This window comes from Sinohyriopsis cumingii, unplaced genomic scaffold, assembly GCF_028554795.1.
Source record: "Sinohyriopsis cumingii isolate HCF-2022 unplaced genomic scaffold, ASM2855479v2 utg002371l, whole genome shotgun sequence".
In the NCBI taxonomy this organism is placed as follows: Eukaryota; Metazoa; Mollusca; class Bivalvia; order Unionida; family Unionidae; genus Sinohyriopsis; species Sinohyriopsis cumingii.
Genome location: NW_028316196.1, coordinates 271,424 through 293,553, shown reverse-complemented (window position 1 = coordinate 293,553; position 22,130 = coordinate 271,424). Strand labels below are relative to the sequence as shown.

At 37.2% G+C, this 22,130-nt stretch overlaps 1 protein-coding gene across 5 annotated transcripts in view; it reads right to left on the bottom strand.

Moving 5' to 3' along the window:
• LOC149770780 (uncharacterized) overlaps window positions 1-19,680 on the bottom strand; it is a 75,540-nt gene extending 55,860 nt beyond the window's left edge. For 2 of the 5 annotated variants that reach the window (XM_089949132.1, XM_089949133.1), the window contains exon 1: window positions 19,352-19,679. In XM_089949132.1, the coding sequence (XP_089805258.1) occupies window positions 19,352-19,467 (116 nt within the window). In that variant the 5' untranslated portion in view covers window positions 19,468-19,679. Of the gene's footprint in view, window positions 1-19,351 lie in introns of all 5 variants that reach the window. The other 3 variants (XM_089949131.1, XM_089949129.1, XM_089949130.1) reach the window with 3 other exon arrangements.
• Window positions 19,681-22,130: the final 2,450 nt, after the last annotated feature.

Genomic DNA, 22,130 nt, shown 5'->3' with positions numbered 1-22,130 from the left:
ATGATATAGTCATTAACGTGTACAAAGTGCCTTTAAAACTATCCGAACTAAAACTGAACCCTTTCGTTCCTGGGTCTTGCACAATAACCACTTAACCAACGCGGCTCCCGGTTTCAAAGGAAGTAAATAAAATTGTTGGTTGTAATTATTCTTCAATTGCAATAAAACAAAAATATTGACAGTAATCTATATTGCTTTGCTCGTATATGCGCGTTGTTGTTGTAACTTTTTTGGCGGGGGCGGGGGATACGAATAGTTTCTAAGGAGGCAAGTCCTGGCAGAATGAATTTGCCGGGAATTCCTTATAAATAAACGATATAGCGGTTGGACAGTAAAAAATACCATTCTCTGCGAAAATGATATAAACAGTCGAGACTAACCCGAAAGATGGCGACAGCCAAGTCAAGATGAGAATAATAAATGTTACAACATATAAAACTTTTTTGATGACACTTAAAGGAAAACAGTAAAACGGAACATCTTTGAGCCTAAAACGATGTTATTCTGTACACAGTGATATGAGTAGAACAACACACTTCACAGAGTATATGAAGCTGTTCAGCGTAAGCATCAACATTGTGTACATTCCAATGTTGTTCTGTTTGTCCGAATACAGTATGGCAGTACACGCAAGATCTTGTGGGTAAATGACGTCAAATTCTATTTATAGCACCAAGATGAATTCCGAACCAGCCAATTCAAGACATAACACGTTAACACATTAACCCCTAGCTACGACTTAACGGGGCAGGAGGTGGTAGCCTACTGCCGAGCTCTGTAGCGTCATGGTCATGCATGATACACTAAAGTGGGTGGTATTGTAGAAAGGTTGACAGATGTAGCTCTACAATGATACCAAATAATCTGGAATATCTAGTTGCACTACAAAATACAGATCAAAAAACCTCATTTTTTACCCGACGTTTTTTTTACCCAAAATTCGCCCGTGGTAGTCGGAATCCGATTTTGTGTCCGGATTTTAGACTTTTTGGTCTCAGATCCAAGGCAAACCGGTATGAACTGCAAACAGACAGATGAACCTTTGCAAAAAGTAGGATAAGATGGGCATTTGGAAAAAAGAGTGGTCTCCATACAAAAATAATGGCTCCGTTTAGCACACACACACACACACACACAAACTTTTACCCTTCTGTTCATGCGCGAGTCAAATAGCCAATAAAAAATTATGTTTCTAACACAACTAGGCAGTATGTTATTGAAAGATGACCGGGGATTTGGTGTTTTCGAGTCTATTCAGAAATAGCTTTCAAAATATGTTTCCTACTTGATTTTCAGGCGAAAATAACAAAACGCTCCAGGGGTTAATGTGTTAACGACCATTGTTAGTAGTAAAATAATAGAGAAAATACGCGAATTCTGTAATCAGATATGATGTATGACTATTTTTCTTCTGCCAACCAGACCGGGAACCCCGCCACTTGACCAAATTATGTCACGGCGATAATCGCTATAACAGTTATCTGATTACTCACAGTTTTCATTCAATAATTCTTAGGTCAATTTTGAGTTACGGTCAGTTCTACTCCACTTAAGGCCTGCATTTCATAGAAATACGTAGGTAGAAATGGCAATGAATACAAATGTAATGAGCCCCATAATATTAACTAATATATAGGTTAGCCAATTTTCTTCACACTGAAAACCTTATGCAAGTACAAGAACATGTCATTCTCTTATTTCCGTGGTAAGCACATACAAGAAAAAACAGCGTCTGCCTTAGGTTACGTGATCATCTGATTTCCCACGCTTTGCAACGTTTTATATTACATGCGCAAGTCGCTTCCTGTCAAAGGATCCGATTTCTTTTTCTTGTGGATGTCGAGTCTAATTTCGTAAAGAATATACTTTTTAAATATCCATCACACTCGTTATAAGACAGAAGTTTGCTTGTTTAGAAGCGCATTAATATCAACTATTCCCGAGGACCAAACAAGCTATCTTAAAATATTTTAAGGAAATGACGATGCAAGTTTACTTAATTTGTTATGGGAGATGCGATATTGCATTGCAATTTTAATTTATAAAAAAAAATCTGCATTAGTTAAAAAATTTCGAGTTGTAGTTAGTCCAATTTAGGCACGAATAATGTCAAATCGAGGGGCGCTGAAAGAGTTCTAGCGACAATAGATCAACAAATGAATGCTCTTATAGCCAGATCAGTAGTTGTTTAAGATAAACCACTATGATTCCATGTACGGAGCGTCCTTAAAATATTGCATCACACCAGTATAGGAATTGGGTTGGGGGCACCTGCCAAGCATATCAATCAAACACGCACATTTTAATAAGTCTTGGGAGTATGCAAAAATTGTACATATTGACGAGAGTCCCGTTTCCCTTTGGTGTCACAATTCTGATGGCGATGTAAGGGAGATAAGTAATATACTTTCCGTAAATGTGTCTTATATTTTTTAAATCTATATCACATAATAACTAAAATGAACTATATCAGGAATAAATGTTAGTTCTTATTTACCAAATATTTACGTTCAAACACAAAAGTTGTACTACATTAGGATTTCATTAATCATAAAAGTTGAATCTGGAGCAGTAACATCGAGCTTACGTAACATGGGCCACCTTCCATGGATTCACGACCATCTTTAAAACGATGAAACCAGCTCCAAGTTCTAGAATACGAGAGACTATGACATCCGTAAACATTAACCAGTCAGAGAGTACCCTAAGAGCGCCAGAATTTAATTTAATTCTACGTTTCTAACATTCTTATGTCGCTTTAATTTACATATGTTACGTCACAGACATATATCTGCAGGCGGTTGACATGTTGCAGATTCAAGATCATTTTAGAGAAACGTATTTTGTCTATCGATCAGTATTAAATTTTATGACAGGTTCAAAGAAACAAGAAAATTATAGTAGAATATTCAGAACTTCTCAATTACCCCTCGTACAAACATGGTGGTATATGCATTATGCTCATATATCAATTGGTGAACGGAAAAGTGACTATTGCGAAGAAGTCAGTTCATGAAGATGTTCGATATACAGTAAAAAATATTTATGTTATCATGGGCATTTAATTCGTCAGCTGTTTTGAATATACTGCACTGAAGAATCATTTGAAGCTCTGAAAGGTTTGTGCCATATGTGTTTGGCGTTTGTTGATGGCTCATCAAAAATAGATTCAGAGGGAAATCGCAAAAGAGCTATTATCTACATATGAACAGAACGACCAGCGACGTTTGAATAAGATTGTCACGGGTAATGAAACATGGATTTACCATTTTACACCCGATTCGAAAGCAAATAAGGTTTCAGCAAGACGAAAGCGATCAGAAGCCACAAATCCCTCGACATAGACGGACTATTAGGGAAGTTTACTTGATTAGTTTTTCGATGCGAACAACCACCCGTCCGTGCAAAGGTACCCGATATATCAATCTACTCCATGACAATGCACAGGCAGATAAATCTGTCGTCGTGTCATTCTAAAGGAGAAAGACACTGAAACTTTGAAGCTTCCTCCGTACAGCCCTGATTTTTCGTTGTCTCCAAATGACTTTTGGCTGAATCTAGTAATCAAAGAACCGTTGATGTCAGACGATCTGAAAGCCATCATGCTGCTGGAAGTGCAGTTTTCCTGTCTATGAATAATCACGCCAAAAGTGAATACAAAATATCATTTCATAACTGGAAAAACAGACTGAGAAAGTGCGCAGAGGTTCATGAGAGTAACTTTGAGGGGATACACTGACATATTGTTCAATAATAAAGAAGAACATTATTGTATAATGCAAACAGATTTAGATCGGTATTAATATTCACAGTGTACATCATACAAAAAACTGTGTCCCTATCTTATTTGCAGAAATATAACCTAAGCCTGTAAAATGTAAAATGTGGGTTTCAGGGACCTCTTTGGCGAAATGGTGTGGTACTTATAGTGATGCATACAGTCATCAGGTTCGATGCTTCTAGCGTGAACAGTGCTTGAGAAATACATTTAAAACACAAGATGTGTCCCCTTACCATGGTGTATGATTCCGGATATAACATTATGTACACAGTGTGATAAATGCAGAGCTCTCTCTCTCTCTCTCTCTCTCTCTCTCTGTGTGATTTTGATTTTAGCGCTACAATTTTTCAGTCATATCGCTACGATGTCTGCAGTGTGGCAGTTTATAGTGATGTCTATCACTGGGGCATCATGCCACAAACGTGTAGCATAATGTTCCACCTTGTCACATTATCCTGACACCAGGCCGACCAGTCCTAACACTAACCTCGTAATGCTGAGCGCCAAGCGAGACAGTTGTTAGTACCATTTTTGTAAGTCTTTGGTATGCCTCGGCCGGGGATCGAACCCACGGCCTCCCGCATCCGAGGCGGACGCTCTAACCACTAGGCCACTGGAGTGGAAAAATGCAGAACTAAGTGCAGAACCATTACAAAAATGTATAAATAATACGCAATTATGTATAAAGGTAACCCACTTTTCTCCATCCTCAGAACTCAAAAATGTTGTCCCTGACCCTGGAAGAAATAATCCTAAACACGCAGTGAGGTTATCAGTCAGTGACAACCTTTCGATGCTTAGACGCCGAAGATGACGCCGGTATTAGTAAAATATATTTCATTTACTTCATAGAGGCCAATTAATTTTGAAAAATTTCGAAACTTCATTCAACTTCAAGCATGATCATTGGGTACAAGTTTAAGTTGATTGCTTCGATAAATTAAGTGGCGACAAAAGTTGCTAACCACAACAAGATTATCTTACCAGATAACGTCTTTGGGCTTAGGGTCGTTACCTGGTTTTCTGACAACAACGATAAATCTGTTTCATTACTGAGTGTGTTTCAGACTAGTCCTCATTTGAAGTAATTGGAGTTTCCACATTGGACGTGTTGGGGTTGGTGGGGGGGGGGGGGATTAAACTGCTAGAGTAAATAGAAGGGATTTAAAACACTGTTTGCACAGATAAAATCGAGTTAGTATTACCATATACATAAAACTGTCGTTCGTGTGGAGAATCCCTGGCATAAATTCAATATTCAGGTGTAGATATTTCATATCTAAGCGTCATTATGGCCGGGGGTATCGTTTATGCGATTATAATCAAGAAACAATGGAGAATAGAGAACCAGGTGGTAAATGGGATAATTGGCACATTTTGTAAAATGGGTTTCATGGTTAGATGGACAGGATAAACATACACATTTGTATCTTTGTGTATTTCATGCCCATAACACCACATGGTGAGAATAGGAGAGACAGATGAACGGGTAAGAAGGACGGGAACACTAAAGGTTTTCTAAAAGGACACCTCTTCCTCTCTTCATAATTCCTACTACAGTCTGATCCAGTTAATCCGACTGCCCGTTTGTTCCGACAACTGCCTGTATACAAACGTCATGATCTTGTCTATTTATTGCATGTCATTTAAAATCGTGTTCGTTTCTCTTTATCACAATCCTTCAATCTGTCTTTACTAAAGGTTATTGCTCTCCGCTAGATTTGTCTATGTTCAAGTCTCGGTGTTTTACTTTTTTAACAAAATAAACTAAATTAGTTATATTTTAGCATTGCTACCGATTTATTCATACGTCTCTAATTGGACTTAATTTAATACTTTGGGGTGGTTGAATAACAGTATTTTGGCCAACTCGCTCCGTCATGTCAAATGTGCTTTCTATAGAGAGAAAGTCATTTTAAAGCGATGGGAAAAGAGTTGAAGTTCAATATCATATAAAACTTGTTTAAAAGTTTATATCCAAAGGCCATGCTCATAGAGGGCCCCGCGTGTAAGTCTAGAGGGACTGGCCAAAATGATCCAAATCGGGAACCGCGTGGAAGTCTAGAGGGACTGGCCAAAATGATCCAAATCGGACCGCGCGTTTACTAAGGCCGTTACGGGTCTACACGATGCAAAAGTTGTGAAATATACGTTGAACAAGTCACTCGATATTTACTACATCAAAGAATCACTCTATGATTCCAGAGTTCAGCTTTCCATGGATGACAAAGTATCAGATACATAGCGTATTCTGTGCACATCTTGTTCAATATCTATTGCCAAAATTATTTTAAGTTTAAATAGAAGCCAGCTTCACGTATTTCATGCAGATTGTGAAACATGTCCTAACAACGTATCCTAGCTCTCAGCAGCCATACATTTATGCGACGAATGATTTAGTTTGGTATCTTATGGCACAGAAGCAGTCTCGAGGCAACTGGAGCAAAGGCTTTAAGCAAAGACGTACCACGTCTACCGACCTGGGCAGATCTGATGGTAAAGATTCGAGCTATCACCCTTTTGGCCACGAATCTGGCACGCTTATAAATGAACCGCGGCACCTGAAATACCCAGGGAAAAGAACTGCTCATGAAAAGGCGACAGCTAAAGAAATCGAATAATAAAAATATTCAAAAACAGACAAGAAGGAGAAGATGATCATGTTGGTGAGAAGGAGGAGGTGAATGATGATGGATAAAGAAACTTTAAGAAAGCGATGATGGTGGTGGTGGTGATAATGATAATGATGATGACGACGATGATGATGACCATCATAATCATCACGTCGATAATAATTACAACATTTACGTTGACGACAACGACCACGTCGTGAAAAACATAGTGATAGATTTATCTTTTAGGATTTGGGTCAGTTGTAATGTTAATATGTTATTGTTGTTTCAGCACACAATAGGCTATACATGTTGGCCAGTATTAATGGTGGAGGAAGAACCCGGGAAACCCCGGAAATAACCACCGACCAGGAGAGTTAATATGTTAAACATGTTTTGTAATATAAAAAATATTGCCTAATTTAACTGGACACCATTATACAATATTCAATGGGATGAACGGGAGCTCGCCTCGACGTCTATCACACAACTAGATTTTTCAACACACACACACACACACACACACACACACACACACACACATATATATATATATATATATATATATATATATATATATATATATATATATATATATATATATATATATTATTTACATGTATTAGTTAAGTCAACGACAAATATATCTAATGAATCAGAATAACACCATCTTTGTTTACATAACACAAGGGAGATGATGTTAAATACATACAACAATAGTGCTCTGTTTGACGAGCAAGTACAAGTGATCCACTTGAAGGGAAAATAAACTTTTGTTGTTGTAATTTAAGATTATTGATCAACCGATGAAACCGTGGTACAAGATTGAGACAAATGTACATATTGTCCAACTTTGAACTAATTGCATAACGTTAGGACGGGTGTTTTCACAGTAAATCCTTAATTCATGGGTATTAACGTTTATGATTCCTTTTATACTTATAGTGATGCATACAGTCATCAGGTTCGATGCTTCTAGCGTGAACAGTGCTTGAGAAATACATTTAAAACACAAGATGTGTCCCCTTACCATGGTGTATGATTCCGGATATAACATTATGTACACAGTGTGATAAGTGCAGAGCTCTGTGTGTGTGTGTGTGTGTGTATGTGTGTGTGTGTGATTTTGATTTTAGCTTAACTTTAACAATTTTTCAGTCATATCGCTACGATGTCTGCAGTGTGGCAGTTTATAGTGATGTCTAGCACTGGGGCATCATGCTGCAGACATGTAGCATGATGTTCCACCTAGTCACGTTATCCTGACACCAGGCCGACCAGTCCTAACACTAACCTCTTAATGCTGAACCCCAAGCGAGGCAGCTGTTAGTACCATTTTTAAAGTCTCTGATATGACTCGGCCGGGGATCGAACCCACGACCTCCCGCATCCGAGGCGGACGCTCTAACCACTAGGCCACTGGAGCAATAAAATGCAGAACTAAGTGCAGAACCATTACAAGAATGTATAAATAATACGCAATTATGTATAAAGGTAACCCACTTTTCTCCATCCTCAGAACTCAAAAATGTTGCCCCTGACGCTGGAAGAAATAATCCTAAACACGCAGTGAGGTTATCAGTCAGTGACAACCTTTCGATGCATATACGCCGAAGATGACGCCGGTATTAGTAAAATATATTTTATTTACTTCACCGAACCGCAGCACCGTTAATACCCAGGGAAAAGAACTGCTCATGAAAAGGCGACAGCTAAAGAAATCGAATAATAAAAATATTCAAAAACAGACAAGAAGGATAAGATGATCATGTTGGTGAGAAGGAGGAGGTGAATGATGATGGATAAAGAAACTTTAAGGAAGCGATGATGGTGGTGATGATGATAATGATGATGACGACGATGATGATGACCATCATAATCATCATGGCGATAATAATTACTACAAAATTCACGTTGACGACAACGACCAAGTAGTCAAAAGCATAGTGATAGATTTTTCTTGTAGGACTTTGGGTCAGTTTTAATGTTAATATGTTAAGCATGTTTTGTTGAAAACAATATTGCCTAACTTAACTGGACACCATTATACAATATTCCATGGGATGAACGGGAGCTCAGCTCGACGTCTATCACACAACTAGATTTTTCAACACATATATATACACTATTTACATGTATTAGTTAAGTCAACAACAAATATATCTAATGAATCACAACAGCACCATCTTTGTTTACATAACACAAGGGAGATTATGTTAAATACATACAACAATAGTGATCTGTTCGACGAGCAAGTGCAAGTGATCCACTTGACGGTAAAATAAACTTTTGTTGTTGTAATTTAAGATTATTGATCAACCGATGAAACCATGGTACAAGATTGAGATAAATGTAAATATTGTCCAACTTTGAACTAATTGCATAACGTTAGGACGGGTGTTTTCACAGTAAATCCTTAATTCATGGGTATTAATATTTATTGATTCCTTTTATATAAATAGGTCATACCTTTCACCTAACAAATGCTCTAGATTGGGGGTGGGGGTAAAAGCAGTTTTTGTTTGATATAACCAAAATAAAAATTAATCAGTTATTGAAATTTTTGCGTGTAATTTTATATAACGCTTAAAGCCTTACTCATGCTTAATAATAACTTTATCAAGCGACCGTTTGTGAACAAATTGTGCCGTTACGTATATATGGTCTGTATTCTGAAATTTTTATTTTTTATTTTTTAATAAATAGCTTCATGAGTGAGCAGTTTCTTGACTTAACGGTCACATCGTGTTGTAGGGTTTAACGCCTTTTTAAGCACAAGATAGGCTATACATGGCGGCCAGTAAAAATGTTGGAGGAAGAATCTAGGAAAACCCCGGAAAGAACCACCGACCCAAAATAATCTACTGGCAAGCTTTCTCACATACCCACATTGGCCGAATCTGAGACTCGAACGCACGCAGAGGTGAGATGTCAGTGATCCGTAACGGTGAGCACTTTAGACCACTCAGCCACTCGGGGCCCCACCGTCACCTGTATCCAACGACCACATGTGCAAGCATTCCACATGTGCAAGCATTACAAACAGCCAGGAAATTCTCTTTACTAGGATGTTGTCAATAATCAAAAAGATTGAATTAAATGAAACATCTTTCAGGTAATCTGCACGAAAAATTATTTATTTTAACACGTATAATCAACAGAGGTAAGTCTTGAAAAATATGCCTGTAGTTTATGTTTTTGTTTAAAACCTTAACAATATCTGCTATACAGATTTCAACATCAGTATTTGCCTGCTGTTGATGAAAGGTACAGCTAATTTTTCGTTTACCTGTCACCGTATCAAGCAGTCTCGGAAACTAAATGTTATTGTAGTGTACATAGATCTCTCAAATAAAGCAACAATCCAATTCATGTTGCCCAGTTGTTAGAGTTCTGCTCTTTTATGCGGCATTCTTATGGGGCTGGTCGAATGGTCCAAGGCGCTCGCCTTAATAGAAAACGCCATCAACTCACCAGTGTCCGCATGGGCTTGACATTCGGCTTGACCAACCTGGGTATGTGAGAAAGCTTACCAGTAGCTTCCCTTGGGTTGGTCGTACTTCCCAGGCTTCTCTCTGATTCTTCCTCCACGAAATATACTGACCGCTATATATAGCTTGTCAAATCCTGATAAATGGCATTAAACCCACAAAACCAACCCAATCCTAGCGGTATTCTTCATTGCTTTCTGAAGCTTTTATGTATTTTTGTCCTTATGCTTTCCCTCAAAATGTAATGATAAAGCACATTTTAAACAGCATAAATTAAAGACAATAAATGAAAAGTTCAGAAGCGTCCATCTTCTATACACCTGCAAAAGAGATATGTACGATCCAAACAGTATATACTCTGGAAAGTTAAGTAAAAATTAGTAATAAAAAAAGAGCAGTGTGCATTCGTGCAGTTATAAACCGAGGTGACTTGTTCAAAGCGCACGATCCCGCGAGAAAGAAGAAAGAAAAAAAAAACGTAATAAGAACGCTGGAGTTACACCACCCTCGTGTGTGTAAAATGGACCAAAACATTCGGTTTAGTTACATCTGAAACAGTGTCTTCAAAAATTCAGTTCAAGACAAAATAAATCTCTTTCATGTGAATGATGAATTTTACAATTTTATATTTACAAAAAGAGTCATTACAATTTAGATATAATTCTTTATTTCATTTAAGTGCATACCAGGCAAGGTGTGTTAACCTGACTTAAAAGTCATGAATTGTATTCCAGTTTTCAAGTTTTGACTAATTATATCTTAAATTTATTACAAAATTTGAGAAATAAGATCAAAGTGATCAACATTGTCAAGGTGTGTATATTAATTGTCTTTCTTTAGTATAATGCAAAGATCATGTTCCAAATAGCATAAATCATCGTTCGTTCTATCTGAGAACATTTTCAAAAGACAAATATGACTACACGATTTAAGTATCTAGTATACAGCTACACCATTACAAACGTGTGTTTTATCAGCAAAACTACTTATGGAAATAAAATTATTCTTCGCTTCCATCTTGCATCTAGCTGTCTAAAACGTGCCAGAGATATGGTGTCGTATCAGACTCCGGCAAACAATTAGTCATAGTGAAACTCTAAATAAAAATCAAATATCTTTATCTCATTGAGGATCCCCGGGTGGCCGAGTGGTTTAAAGCCCCTGGGGGACAAGTTTTCTAAGGACCCTGGGAGACGAGTGGTCTAAAGCGCTCTCCTTTACAGATCACTCACACATTTCACGTCTGTCCTCTCGAGTTAAAGTCTCGGCTGAACCCACAGGGGTTCGGATCGTTGCTTAAAATTGACCTGTCATACATTTACTATGCAATAACTATTATATAGTACATGTATGACAGGTCGATTGTAAGCAACGATACGAGTCCATGTGATTGAACCAACGTGCTTGCCAGGAACCTTTCACCATTTACTACCCATCTTGTGCTGACAAATGGCGTTAAACACCACAAAACCAATTCTATTTCAATCATATATTTTAAAAGTCAGTTGAAGGTTAATTCGTTCCAATAGAAGATAAATTGGCAAAGGGTGTTATACTAGATTAGGTATTTAGACCTATAGGATAGAATAATCAGATAAATTTATCTTATTAAGAAAAGAAACAAATAAGTAGGGACATTTTACGTAGTTTAGTAAGCGTTCGTGTTTCGGTTGGCACCGCACAGTTGAATAGTTACATGAGAAAAATGGGGGAGGAGGATGAATTTTCTTCGAATATTTAGAACAGATCAAATGTTAATGCCTTCTTTCCCACATGCATTCCTATGCGGATCTCACCGTTGTCAATGTCTCTGAGGTCCAGAGCACTGCCTCGAATGCTTAACAAGTATTAATTTTCCAAAAGAGGCATCCGTCTGGCAGCAAGACTGGTTGCATGCTTATATTTATCTCCCCCCACCCCTCACTGACGGAATGGGTTTCAATTTTCCATTTTTCATCCTTCATTTTTCAGTTAGGCATGAAGCATTTTCTGTCATAATGGCAGCACTAGAGATGGAGCTTAAGTGAAATATAGGGGGTTAACCCTGTTTGATATTGAGGCTATACCAGTTTGTTCTTTTCCAGGAACTGCATAATAACTGTCCATCCAAAAGTATTTTAATTAAACCTTTGCCAAATTACGAATGCTTCCAGCCCGACCACACGTAGCAAATACTTAACGATAAAAGGTATACGGATTCTCCTGAAATTGTTTTGGGTTAAACCCTGTAACTACCCCATACACCAACGCGTTTCAATCATGTATCCAGGTAGTTCAGATAAATTACGACACAGGAAAGCTAATACTTGTAGCCTATATTAGATTGGAATGATGCTATGTCGTTTCGCATGATACATATCATACAGGTATTTGATTGGTATCGTATTGCGGTGACTTTTATTTTAGCAAAAACTCTGGATTTGTGACGGCAAAGTGTATTGCGTGAAGAGTAATGAGGTATTTGTCTCTGCAATTAGAAGATTGTACTAATTTTCATCTGAAATACAATTTGCTCATTTGACCGAGTATTCGTGCTATTTTTAAGCGCTATTTCGAGTGTTAAGTTAGTGACATTGTGTGTAAATGCGGCAGCATTGTTTCTAAATGTGGTATGGTAGCGAAGTTGATTCCGTCCGGTCTTTGCATTATTCAACCGTAATAATACTTTGTACTTAAAAAAAAAAAGAGAAACAGACAATCTAGGAATATGTAAGGAAAAGCAGAAATAGGAAATTCATTCGTCTTTCTGGGCTGCTTAGAATGTATTTCTGAACTCTTCAGCTTTCTTCATGACACAGTATAGGGAGAACGTTCGTCTTTTTTTCTACGTTTTTCTTGGCATTAGGTGACATATGGACCATAACATTCATTCCAGAGATGCGCATATCACGGAAGTCAAGAGGTCTCCTCCAAATTATGCGCCACTTGATAAAATTAGGACAAACCCTTTACTGTAATTGTATTTAAAGATTTACATCTGTGCAGAAGATTTGACCAATTATAAGATAAGATATAGCTTTAGTCGAGACCACATGCAAGCACTTCATGTTTCCGTTCCTTTTAGTTCAATAGTTAGCCGCATATTTCGCCAATACTCAGATGACAAACAATAATGAACGCCGTTATGACGCAATAGTTCCAGACAAGTTTTCTTTTATAAAGTTAAAATGAAAACAAGAAAATTTGCAATCATGCAGGCAGTTTGTGAAAAGCGTAGTGACTTTGGCAAAAGATAGAGTCACATTTGAAGTATAGTAACATCACAAATAGTCTATGTGCGATGTTATACTTTTGTCTTTTGTTTCGAACTAATAACTTAGGTTTCAAAATTAAAACCAATTTCAGATAAACCCTCTTTTGTCTTATATAAACACTAATCCTAGACAAGTTAGCTACATGAATGACCCAGAAATTAGTAATAATTGCACTTAAGTGCGTTATGACCTACAGACAATCAACCCATAAACTGGTACATGACTGGCAAACTATTACCGGTCTTGACCATCTAAATTCAGAAAAAGTGGGCGTGACTCGGAAATTGGTACACCATCTGTGTGTGTGTGTGTGTGTGTGTGTGTGTGTGTGTGACACAGACATAACCAATATGGCACGGGTAATCAGCAAGCAAAACTGCAAGCATTAAATCTTTGACAACAGAGCTTATAAGAAAGGAGGCCTCTCTGTTATTTACATGTTTCAGAAAGTCAGCATTTATATATTTCAAATAAGCTAAACTATATTAATTAAACAAGAAATCCTGATGGTATACGTGTTCTTTTTTCTGTTTTCTTGATCAGATTTTATTGGGTTTTGTTTGGGTAAGATTTTTGTGCGGGAGAAGACTATATGTGTCTTTGTGTGGGAAAAGACTATGCAGGGCTTTGTGTGGGAAAAGACTATGCAGGGCTTTGTGTGGGAAAAGACTATGCAGGGCTTTGTGTGGGAGAACACTGTGTGGGGCTTTGTGTGGTAGAAGAACACTGTGTGGAGCTTTGTGTGGGGGAAAATTAAAGTTAAAATTAAGATATTCATCAGTAAGCATATTTAAGTAAATTTATCCCGCCCCTGACTTTAGAAATAAGTTGTTGGTGGCAAGTCGGAAAGGAGACGAAGCGATAAAATGTAAGACCCAGTCCCTCTAGTCAACTCCATATAATACTTCTTTATTTAGAAACATGACAGGCGGCAGCAACGACATGGATGATTGTCGTCACGACGAAGTTGAAATGACTTACAAAGCGAAGTGTGCGTAAGAAAGTTAGGGAATTTATTATCATTGTGACGACAACGAAACAAAATTGGAAGCATACCACAAAGACAGCAAGGTCAGCTTCGACCACACGTTTACTACTACTACTACTACTACTACTACTACTAGTAATACTTCTGCTACTAATAGTACTTCTACTGTTGTTGCTCCAACTACTACTAGTACTACTATTCAGCTACTAATAACTATACTGATTTTACATGTACTACCAGTACTACTACTACTACCACCACCAATTCTCAGTTTAATTATACATGGAAATGAAATTAGTTATGTTAGAAATAGATTTTAATTATATATCACTGAGTCTACTGCTATTACTTCGAATAGTAGTAGTAGTAGTACTGCTACTAATACGACCACCCCACCACATCGCCACTGCCACCATCAAAACCACCACATCACCAAATAAATGACAGGCCACTCTTGTCTTGAGAAATAATGAAGCCCATTCTGATCAACAGTTGCTAGATAAAATGTTAAGAAGATTGTATCAAATAACGGACATGTTTCTGTCTTCTTTAGGAATAGAAAATTCCACTTGGACAACATTCTGTTATTCAAAGCTAAAAGGTGAATAATGGACAGGTACTGTTGACTCTTGAAATGAAGAAGTCCTCAAAGTTGACATCAACGAATGGAGGTTATTTATTCATCGGGACACAAAAAGTGTGATTTACACATTGAATCACAGACATGAGTGCACTGCCTTCTTCTTAATTAACAATAGTATCTCTGTCTTTGATACTTTCAAGGCCATTCACCGGGTTCAGAACTAAGGTGTCAAGAGCACTTGACGCCTTCAAAGAAAGAAGAGACCAGTAGATGATCGTGTGTTAGTATTTCTTGATGACCCTCATATGCTGAAATCGGGAATGGTCAACAAAGGTATAATTGCAGCATTATTGACACTTACTAGTATGGAATATGACCCAAAAAGTAGGACAGTCAACAATTTTGGAAACTTAAGAAAATCGGCGTTTTTAATGTAAATTTTGGTGTCTAAATATTCAACGTAATAAAAGCGTATCCCGACTAAAAATGAGCCTATCTGCTAGCTAGGATTATATGTCTGGTTTGCTATGATGGCTAAGTCTTATCCAGTTATACTGTTACGGACGCAGAAGGTTGACCCAGCCGAATTTTGACCCCATGAAATAATAATCATATAAATCAAAAAAATTCTTGGAAAAAAAAAATAATACATAGTACAGGCGCATATATGCTGGCTTGTCGCCATTATACCGTTATTAGAGGCAATTTTAAGTGCTTTTTTTTCGAAATGTAAACAAAGTAGAAGCATGTGACCATACCAACGAATCGGCACCATTTGACGGCAGCTTATATCAAGCCCACAATCGGTGCATTACGGTAAAATATGCAACCTTGACTTTGTAGTCTAGGTTTTAACAAGCATGTTGCAGAATGAATCGTTTCAGCTTCATGTTGAATCATCTCAAGTATGTACCATATATATCAAGAGAATTAGGAAATACAATCACACTTTTTTAAATAACCTGAAGGAGAATATTAAAGGAAACTTGCTATAAATCTGACATTGACCCCATGGTCAAAGGTGCGAGTGAGCGTCGCTCACTGAACTCTCCTAATTTCATAATGAATTATTCACATTGTGACGAAAATCCATCCTTGGGTTTAGCAAATATAATCAACAACAAAAACAAATACCAACGCAAACCTTAACGTACATTTGAGATCTTTATTACCTGCTAGGTCAAAGGGGAAAGAGAGCATGTCGTAGAGTGAATTGTCTTAGTTTCAGAATGATTCTTCACAAGTATCGATACAATTCATCCAATGATTTCGAAAATTTTAAACAAAAAATGAAAATACTTTGACCAGAACCATATTGCAGATTTCCTATGACTGTAGCTTTGACTTCAAGGTTAAGGAGTAAGTGAAAATGTCGCAGAATGAGATGTCTCAACATTCATCTTTGCTCGTGCCAATTACGTGAAGAACTGATCAAGGGGTTTAGGATATATATGAAAAATAATTTTTAAACAAAAACCACAAGAAACTGCTGAAAGTCTTAGCGGTGACAGAAAAGTGACTGTCCTGTTGCCGTTTTTAACAAGGCTAACTATCCTTCGTTCCAGTTACTTAATAGCAGATCGTATACAAAATATTATGGGAAAGACGGGTAAACTGCGAACGTCATCAATATGAAACAGTTTTTATCATATTTAGTACTTAGAAAGAAATATTGACAAGTAGCCATAGGATAACATCAGTTTATTTATTTATTTATTTATTTATTTATTTATTTATTTATTTATATTTTCTCAAATGCACTATTACATAAAAGTGAAGTCGCATAAATAGCCCATTGATAGACTTAAAATAGATGTACATAAGATTTTCAATCTGTCATTTAAGAAGTTTCGGGTTTTGCTGACAGTTAAAATATTTGCACTATAATAGGTGAAATAGGATCTGTAAGTAAGTAAGTTGTTGTTGTTGTAGGGCTTAACGCCATTTTTTTCAGCACACGATAGGCTATACATGGCGGCCAGTATTAATGGTGGAAGAAGAACCCGGGAAAACCCCGGAAAGAACCACCGACCCACGAGAAGCTACTGGCAAACTTTCTCACATACCCACATTAGCCGAATCCGAGACTCGAACCCACACAGACAGAGGTGAGATGGCAGTGACCCGTAACGGAGAGCGCTTTAGACCACTCGGCCACTCGGGGCCCCAAGTATGTATGTATGTATGTATGTATGTATGTATGTATGTGCGAGTGTTTGTATGTACTGTTTTATGGCACCTCAAAACAAAAGTGGTCACGAAGTGCCAACCAAGTGTTTAGATTTTTAATCAGCTATATATGGTCCTTAGAAACAAACAACTAATATTTCACAGAGAGTTCAATAGCACTTTTATTTAGTCCAGGTGCTAGTTGATTAAGATGTAGAGTCTTGATAATGACTGCAAAGTAGTACCATATTTGTGTTATTCTTGTTGTTGTTGCTACTGTTTTCGTTTAAACCTTTGTGGTGCGTGTTAAAATGGTTCTTACATATTCGCATCACATATTCATGGGTGTCTTGATTGATAATATACGAAGTAGACAGTTCCGAACACATTATAGCCTTTTAAATATTACCACAAGTGAGACTAAAATATCTTCGTACAAAACTCATTTCTAATTTGTTGGATTAAATTAGGATGCCCTTGTGCTTGATGAAAAGAAATGAAACATGATAAATGCGTATTCAAATTTAAACATACTTTAAGATCGAGAGAAGACGTTAAAATGCTTTCCGTAGCTATACGTGTATTCTGCTCGCAGACCTTCGAACATCTGAGACCTCAATAAAGCTATGGTAAATCAGGGTTTATGTTGTAGTTATAACAATTATTTCAAATGAACAAGGTTTATTTGGTTATGCGACGCATCATGCGACAGCCGATCCAGGTTGATGATGTTTCGCCGGTTGGCGCCAATAGTACATGGGTATATCAGGTACATCGTATATCTAGTGTTTATCTATCAAAGCGGCCTAGTGTCAACGGTGTTTATATAAATAAGTGGAGAGAATAAACACATGAATTTTATAGTACATTAGAAAAAGGGGTGTCCTGGCAATATGTATTTTCTTTCCATCTTCACCAGCATTTTTATACTTCAGTTTTTAAATGCTTCAAAATAATATGAACTTGCGAAACAATGGACACTTATGGCATTTAATTCTGCAAAAACAATATTTAATTCTTTTTTGTTACACTGTTTATTTTATAATGTGGAATGTATGTATGTATGTATGTATGTATGTATGTATGTATGTACCACCTCATCATTGGCTGAATCAACCCCATTCATGATCAATCAAACCAATTCATATAATGTGAATTACTCGCTTTGATAATAGACTCCTTATACAATGCCGGGCATACCAAGTCTGAAAGAGCAAAAGTTGTTCAACATTGCGTGATCGAGAGCCTCTATATGATTTTGATCGACACCAAACACTTCCCTCCAGAAAAAAAAAGTCCTTTTATCGGAGCTTAAATCATCTTTCCCTACAGCAAGCATGGATCAAGGTGTTTTTAATCAATCGATTGTAGATTGCTTTGTATTTTATATTCTTTTACTTTGCATTTTTTCTAACCTCTTTATTCTTTAACACACAAGAGAATTGTTGGTGACAAAAAATACCTGAAATATTTGTTCACCTATCCATAAAGATACGTGTGTAGATTTTGAACATATGACGTCATTATACCAAAATACTGGCCAAATAAACTGTTAAGTTTGATATGTGCACAGAGGTTGCGTACAGTTTGGAAATAAACAATTTTCCCCATGATGCTAACAAAGAAAGTGGGACTAACAATTAAATGCAAAATGAATACCTTATCGTGGAAGAAGCAATATATATATATATATATATATATATATATATATATATATATATATATATATATATATATATATATATATATATATATTCTTTAAAATAAGTTCTGCTACCAGGAATGCTTACTTAGCATTTTTGCAACTACATATCGCTATGTAACATTAACAATCCAAATACCCAATTTCTACAATATTTAAGCCCAATGAAAGGGGAATGGGATATTTTGTGTACTTTTAATTAATTACAAAATTCAGTCCACATTTTTTAAGTATAAAGTTTTTTTTCTCGTCCCTGTGGTAATAATGAAGATCGTAATATTTGCTTTTATTTAATTTTAACATTCATTTTCATTTGGTTTGGAGACACAGATAGGCGCATATCCGCCTTATGTAGAGCGTTTTGTGGCTGACACTGTCGTGAAATGTTTGTATAGATCAAATACTTTATAAAACAAATGAGAGAGAGAGAGAGAGAGAGAGAGAGAGAGAGAGAGAGAGTAGTTTCTGAAAGTAGTTTCCTGCTGGCCAAATCTGATTATCATACACATCCCTTTAAAAAGGAACAAAAGTGATGTCAACCACAAAAGGTATAGGAGACATTCCTGTCTTCTGTTCCGTGACTAAAACAGGTGTGTACATATATTAAAATCATCTAGGCCAGAGCAAAAGATGTACCACGATATCGAATCTTGACAGTAAACATTTATCTTACAACACACGGTAAGCAAACGTGATAAACTGCACATACGTACGTGCGATTATAGATACAGAGCAATTCTAAATTTTAAATATGCAATAAAATTTGCTTACCTTACAGTTGGCTGGGAATAATAATTTGAGATTCCGTAATAACCGCTCGACTCCACCGATATTGCCAAAACGAACCATAAAATGCAAAAGGTACAGTACAGTGTTAACTGCAACATTATTGGACTTTTACTGTCTTTTTATTTACATCTAATGCATACAGATATATATGCTATCATAAATAATCCGGGAACTGGATGATAGCATGTGACTTTCATAAATCCATTTTGAGAGCAAGTCAGTGAATCACCGGTAAAATCGTAGAGAAATGCCTTTGCTGTGGTTTATAAGCGCTTTTGTTATCGTGGGCCCGCTTGGAGGACACACGGTACTAATTATACGGAAGAACTGTGAACCAGTCTAGAAATGGGTGAACAAATAATGGAGTATTTACCTGAATGGTGGTCCATAATTGGTTAATAATGAAAATTAAAATTTAGTAAAAATATCTTTTTAGAGCTTATCCTATATGTAATTTAAAAAAAATATAGACAAATTTCTACTGATGCAATTTTAGTATTTTTACAGGCTTGACTCAGGAGTACTCACGAATGAAAGTAGCACATGATTCATTTGGTGCAGAATCAATTACGTGTTTCATGCACATGTAGAAAAACAAAATGCCGCGGCTCATATGGTGTTCTGCACACATAAGCTTGCACCAAGGTTAGATAGGTCTCATCATCAGCACCCACAAATTTTAAAATATTGAATTTTGAATATGATAGTGTTTCCATATGTTTACTATTGAAGTTGAATTAGTACCGTGAGTCCTGGAACGGTGCCTTCGGCAAATGTTTTCCCTCTTTAATACATCCGATTCTAATCTGAACGTCCTACACGTGCATACTGCTTTCTACTGACGAAATGTGGAGGTCTTTTTAAATTCAAAACGCTAGACAAATGTGTGATATTGGAAGCAGACGTGTAGCAAGAAAGTATGCTGTCCCATTGCATGTGGGACCCCAAAATATATACTCATCCATTTAATAATTAATTGTTTTCCTTCAATTCCGTGTCCTTCTTTTAATATTTTCTGGATCTTTCTCATATGAGAAAACCGTATCATAAAACGATTCATTAGAATAGTTAAAGATTCCCAAAAGCTTGATGTTTAAAGGTAGTCGATACATGCGTTCAAATGTTCAAACGGGAGTTTATGAGACCCACACTTGAGGACAGTTTCTGATCGAGAAAAGCGGGCACAAAGATTAATCCATTATTGCCTGACATTTGAAGGTTGCACGTTGAGTGGACTGGTTGGTTTGCTTCAATTTACGCTGCATTCGATTCTCAAGACAACTGGTCTCGATAGTCACGATCACGTTCTCGACATCATGAACGATGAGAATACACGATTCGCAAGAGCGCAACACTCTATTTCTAAATCTCGGTACCAGTGACGGATAAAGTAGACAATTATGTGATGTGATGCGATTTTCATTTTTAACGTAGCTCCAACAATTTTTCAGTCATACGCTACGATGTCTGCAATGTGGCTGTTTATAGTGATGTCTAGCACTGGGGCATTTATGCCGCAGACATGTAGCATGATGTCCCACCCATTCACATTATCCTGACACCAGGCCGACCAGTCCTAACACTAGTCTCTTAATGCTGAACGCCAAGCGAGGCAGCTGTTAGTACCATTTTGTAAGTCTCTGGTATGACTTTGCCGGGGATCGAACCCACGACCTTCCGCATCCGATGTAGACTCTCTAACCACTAGACCACCGGAGCGGTAGACAATTATGTAAGTGTACTTCAGATTTTAACGTAGCTTTAACCATTTTTCACTCATATCGCTACGATGTCTGCAGTGTCGCAGTTTGTTGTTGTGGGGTTTAACGCCATTTTTCAGCACATGGCGGCCAGTATTAATGGTGGAGGAAGAACCCGGGAAAACCCCGGGAAGAACCACCGACCCACGAGAAGCTACTGGCTTTCTCACATACCCACATTGGCCGAATCCTAGACTCGAACCAACGCAGACCGAGGTGAGATGACAGTGATCCGTAATGGAGAACGCTTTAGACCACTCGACCACTCTGGGTCCAGTGTTGCAGTTTATAGTGATGTCTAGCACTGGGGCATCGTGCCGCAGACATGTAGCATGATGTCCCACCCAGTCACATTATCCTGACACCAGTCCTAACACTAACCTCTTAATGCTGAGCGCACAGCGAGGCAGCTGTTAGTGGCATTTTTTAAGTACTTGGTCTGATTCGGCCAGGGGTTCGAACCCGCGACCTCCCGCAACCGATCCTGATGCTCCAACCATTAGTCTACTGTAGCGGTTGTAGACAATTATAATCTGTGGGCTGTTTTTGGAAGGGCTCAATGAGTTTCTTGTGGTTAAATAATCAAATTTTCCACATATAAGAGCGCATTGATTATTCAAAGGTTGTAATTAACCGAAATCGTGCGGGAGCGTATCAGGTTAGCCTCTTTGTGCAGGGATTTCCATAATTAAATGACCTCGTATCGAACTATATCTACCTGAAATCGATAAGGAGAATATTATCTTCTTACATATAAGAATTCGAGCATTGGTAATTGTAGTATGTCAAATTGAAAACAATGCTATTGGCAAATAATAATAATAATAATAATAATAATAATAACGAAGATTAATACCTTTGTAATGATCTAATTGACGACGGCATTTAAAATATATGGCGGATATTTTCTTTACCTACGTTAACTCCGAATATATTTCATTATGTGGTACCAAAAAGCATGATATTTTGACCAGTGGCGAAAATTTTCTTTTCATTATATA